General features: G+C 43.5%; 1 protein-coding gene across 1 annotated transcript in view; it reads right to left on the bottom strand.

The window, feature by feature from the left end:
- The window catches only part of vwa1 (von Willebrand factor A domain containing 1), a 19,257-nt gene extending 18,651 nt beyond the window's left edge, over window positions 1-606 (bottom strand). The window contains exon 1 of the mRNA XM_063208940.1: window positions 155-606. Coding sequence (XP_063065010.1) covers window positions 155-236 — 82 coding nt within the window. The 5' untranslated portion in view covers window positions 237-606. The remainder of the gene's footprint in view (window positions 1-154) is intronic.
- Window positions 607-5,136: the final 4,530 nt, after the last annotated feature.

The following is a 5,136-nucleotide window of genomic DNA, read 5'->3' as shown; positions in this document are numbered from 1 at the left end:
CCGTAACTGCACTAACCTCATTAACGTTAATTAACTTCATTAATCCAATAGGCTGATTAAACAGACCCCAGAGCATTTGGATATTTCATCATTGCTAGTCGTTCTAACAGGCTTCCCTCCCCTCCCCTCCCCTACCTGAACGGTAGCAACTCACCTGAATCAGGTGCTGTTTGGGAGTTTGCCCCACAGAGAAGCACGCATGCAAAGAAGAGCGTGATTATTAATCGAAACCCCATAGTCACTTGCACAGTAGTTTCAGGGACGTACAATATTCTCCACAGAAATGTCTACGACAAAACGTTCATTGCCCGGACGGTCGCTCCAGATCAAAGGTGTGCATTCCCCGTCACATTGAGAGCGCCTCAACACCATAACACAAACTTGAGGAATGACGGCTGGGACGTCCAGTCTTCGAGTTCTGATGAACGTCTTCAGATCCACACTCCGATATCCGATTTCCTTTTTTTATTCCATAAGTTTATCCCCTCTGAATTTCCAAAGTTGATTATCCACGTACCCTCCAGCAAAGTACAACTTTGAATCAAACCTCAGAACTTCTCGTGCGCTCCCAAGGCACTGAACGCGCCCATTCCCTCCTACCTCCCTCCTCCGTCTCTCTCTCTCTCTCTCTCTCTCTCTCTCTCTCTCTCTCTCTCTCTCTCTCTCTCTCTCTCTCTCTCTCTCTCCCGTCTTAGTATAGAAAGGGCAGTGGCCAGGCGTCGCTAGTCTGGACATGTGTCAGGTTGTTGGTCATTGTCATTATCTTATTTCATATACGCGTTATTAATGGAAGCATGAGGCAGACTTTACCGTATGACACCCTTCAAGGCCACCGTCCAAAATCATCATCTCAAAATGTACATACGTAATTACAGGACATCTGGACCCATCTGTTTCAATTAAAAAGATACGTCTCTGTCGTTAACGTGACAGACTAATGATTTTGGCCGGGCTGAACAGACTGGGGAACATAAGTGAATGCGCACTGACGCACAGAAATACGCTTTCCTCTTCGTGCGTGTGGTAGGCTACTCATCTGACCAAGAATAGGGTCTGAGCGTCTGTCTGCTTTGGCATAAAAATAGTATAGCACAGCCTATATCTTCAGAGGTGTGAATACATCTGGGCTGGGCTGAGTGTTGAATGATCCTTTAAACTGGGTTAAAATCATAACATTATTTTTTGTTTTACGCAGTAGCACCATTTTGACATTGCGCAATACATTGCGGATAAAGTGATGACTTATCAGGTGATAGATATACTATGCCATAAGGTAGTCTGACCCAGCTGAGTCAGCACATAATCTACTGTGGGGAGCTGAACAAATCCCCCAGCTCACACATGCACACACCTAGTTAGCAAACACCTCCTGCACCATTGACAGCAAAGGTTACAATGAGTAGGAATAGTCTATATATAATATGTATTATTATTGCACTTGGAGTGTAGTATGGCATTGCCACCTGTAAAGATCCAGTCAATTAACATTTTGCTCTATGTTAGTTCAAGATGATGGTAGAATTACCAGTCCACCTGGAGTTCAGCCCTTGCAAAATTTCCCACCATATAATCCTAGTCCAGCTGTCTTAAGCCACGGTGAGGTAACAACAAGATGAGCCATGTTTCCTTTGTCTGTCTAGCTGGTTTTACACTACATAACAAAAAGGCCTATGTGATTGCAGATAATTTACTGTATGTCCACTTGACCCAGAATCGAAGGGCAACACTCAAGCCATGGAATTGTGTGGGAGAGTCATCAATTGTACTGTTAGTGCTAAGCTGCATTAATTCATTATTGATTAGGCCTATTATTCACACCCTGTACACTACACTACACTGTACTGAGTGAGGTGAGCCCATAGAACAGTGGTTCTCAACTGGAACAGTCTTGGGACCCACCATTTTCCACTCTCATTCGGTTGCAACCCAATATTTTAGCGTTAAGTCAATTCAATGCAATTCTCAAAATGTAACCAAAACTCGAATGACTGGTTGCACGCTATCTATCTCGCATAAACATTCAGATTGTATCTATGACGACAGATGACACTGAGTTCACTTGCCTATCAAAAAAAAAGTTTTAAATTGTTGCATTTTTTAGAATTACGTTTTGTTCTTATACCAAGGCTCCGTGACCCACTCATGACCCCTTCGCGACCCACTTTTGGGTAACGACCCACCAGTTGAGAAACACTGCCATAGAACACACAGATGTATAGTCTGTCTGACTCGGGGTGGCTATAACCTGCTCCAACACGCAGCTAGCCCCAGCAGACTGCTGTCTGACTGACATCATGTGTGCGGATCAGAGCACATGACAGCTCTGTCTCCTGAGACAGCCACTGAAAAGCGATAAATCAGCTGCTCTTCTGCACCTGGAAAAACTCAGAGAGCATGGTGGGGGGGGGGAGCATGCATGCACGTGTGTGGTTTTATGATGAATGCATGGATAATGGGAGAGGCACAGTGGTGTGTAATGGATTTTCTTTTGCCTTTGCTCAGTCTCTCACACTTTCAGGGCTGGACTGGCCATCTGGATTTAAGCAAAAAATGCCCAGGCTCTATTTCTCCCCCAGTCCAGTCTCTCACACTTTGCTGCATGATGTCATGATGCAGCAATAAACAGCTTCTGAAATATCTTTCAAAATGATAGAGAATATGAAAAATAGTGTAAACCCCTCGCGATGCATATAACATCATAGGATTATTTCATCTTACAGTGTTCCTTCATATCAAAAGATGTCTCAGATTATCCTCCGTTCATTTAGTTCGGGCCTATGGGGACAGAGCATGTGTGCAATGCGATGGAATTTTGAGATCACCAAATATTGTGTTTTTTTAGATACTGCCCTGTCCATGGCATTTGGCTTTGGAGTGGCACCGCGGTGCCAAAGGACGTGCCAAGAGCCAACCAGGGTGAAGAGGAGGGATGGCTATTGCACCCCAGAGAATGGCCGTGCCCAGTGACGTGTGGCAAAGCCATAATGGAAAACCAGCACAGGAGATGACATTAGACATTAGAGATGAGGGTTTCTGAAACTACAGATTCTACAAACTGAGTACGGTTTCAGAGAAATGGATGAGACTGATGGGTTTTCGTGTTACATATTTAGTGCTACTACGACTACAATGACATATCATGTAGGTATTTGCAAAAAATATGAAGAGTTCAGATGCAAAACCCCCTAACTCCATTTCTGAAGACCTGCACTTCTATATTTTTAGACAACCCCATTGTTGGTTTAGTTTACATTCATGTAGTTGATAATACATATAAATAGTTATATTACATTAATAAAATTAAAAAATATGCAATTTTGATAGCTTTGTATTAAATAAAAATGAATTAAGATTATTTTCTGAAAAGGCACTTAGGGGTTTTTGCATCTGAACTCTTCATATATACAGTATATATATGAGGGATGGGCAAGCACCCAAAACCTTAAACTGGATTTCTTTATAGACATAACATCTGCCTGAAGCTATTTCCATCAAGGCACATTCAAGGACATTTACGGTGCCTGAAGCCTTGATCAAAATGCTTTGTTTTCCTTTTTTTTGGATGGGTTGTTAGTTTAGCTGTGCTTGTATATCTTTGATGGTGCGAGTTTGAAAGCATGGTGGTGGTGGGACAAACATTCCACTGCTGTTTTGTTTAGCATAGCAAAAGAATGATGACTATAAAACGTTTAAAAAACCAAATAAGGGTCACTTTTATTCAGTTACAGTAAGCGTACGATAACCGGCCATGAGGCAGGCAAGACGTGACAAACAAGGGGTGTGTGAGTGGATTTTAGAGTCTTGTCTGGCTGTGTGGCTGGCTGTGGACCACGCTGGGCAGGTGCAGGCGGTGGTGGTGTGTTTATCTGCTAGATCAAACTAAAATCTCAGCTTACATAAAGAGCTAAACACTTCAAGGTCCCCACAGCCCTGTGTGCACGAGAGAAGCAGACATAAACAAGGAACATTCGAGTAAACTATAAATAGTTGGGAAGTCCAAGTTTTTTTTTTAGTTTTTTGGTGTGAGGAAACATTCATTTCACCGTTGAGATGCACTCAGCAGCCGTCTTTCCTGCTTGCTCCTCAATCTCCCACACACACAACGTTGTCACCACCCGCTTCCCTTCCTGTTAATGGCATCCTTGCTCCCATTTCCACACCTTCCTTTCCATCAAGGTCTGCCTGCTCCTCCATGCTGAGACAGGGGCAAGTGGGCATGCGTACATCTGGCCCCCAGATGTCTCGAGAGGCAGGCAGCTGTCTGTCTTTTGCAGCTCTACTGGAGACGTGAAGAGGAGTGAACCTTTTTGGAGTTCTTTTTACTGGCAGCATGGGTGTAGATCCTGGGAGGGGTGGGGGGTAGTAATCATCGAAATCTAACAAACACTTTATTTTAGTGTTACATCTATTAATTAGCACTAATACTGTACATACAATGTCAATGCCTGCATAAGCATACTAGGTCCTTACCAAGGTTAAATTGGTAATAAATCCTTGATTGTGCATTAGAGACATTTGCGAATACATGCCTAACAAATGTTTGATTTTGCATAGTACATGCAACACATAAATACTACATACAACAACTTAAATAAAGTGTTACCAAACTTAAATTACACTTAAATAAAGTGTTACCATGTTTTTTTCAGACTTCACTACTGACTTCAATACTGGCTTCATTGCTACTGGCAAAAAGAAAACATCATTTCATGTTCACCCCCTTCCCCACACATCCTAACACTGGATCCGCACCAGTGTCTCACAGTGTACAGTATGTTTGACCTTCCCATTGTTTTTGCATAGTGTGAAGTGTCTCATTAATGATCCATTGATGGCTTTTTCCTCAAAATGTTGCCGGTATCACACGCACACCAGGGTCGAATTTGGGCAGATGAGATGAGGCAGGATGTCCCACGTTCCCCTGTTTGGAATGCCAGGGAGGGCCACTAGGAAAGGACACAGCAGCACGCATAGAGAAGGGAAGCAGTATATCACGATTCGCTCCCTCAGCTAAGTGTGCGCACCTAGCCCTACATATTCTGCTGTTTGTTGCAGGGAAGCCGACAGGGGGCGGACAAACGGGTCAGTTGTCCCAGGCCCCAGAATGGGGGTCCTCCTCATACAGTAGTATTGTAT

The sequence above is a fragment of the Engraulis encrasicolus genome, chromosome 10 (genome assembly GCF_034702125.1).
Source record: "Engraulis encrasicolus isolate BLACKSEA-1 chromosome 10, IST_EnEncr_1.0, whole genome shotgun sequence".
Lineage (NCBI taxonomy): Eukaryota > Metazoa > Chordata > Actinopteri > Clupeiformes > Engraulidae > Engraulis > Engraulis encrasicolus.
The sequence above is the reverse complement of the archived record's forward strand: the minus strand, read 5'-3'. Positions and strand labels throughout refer to the sequence as shown.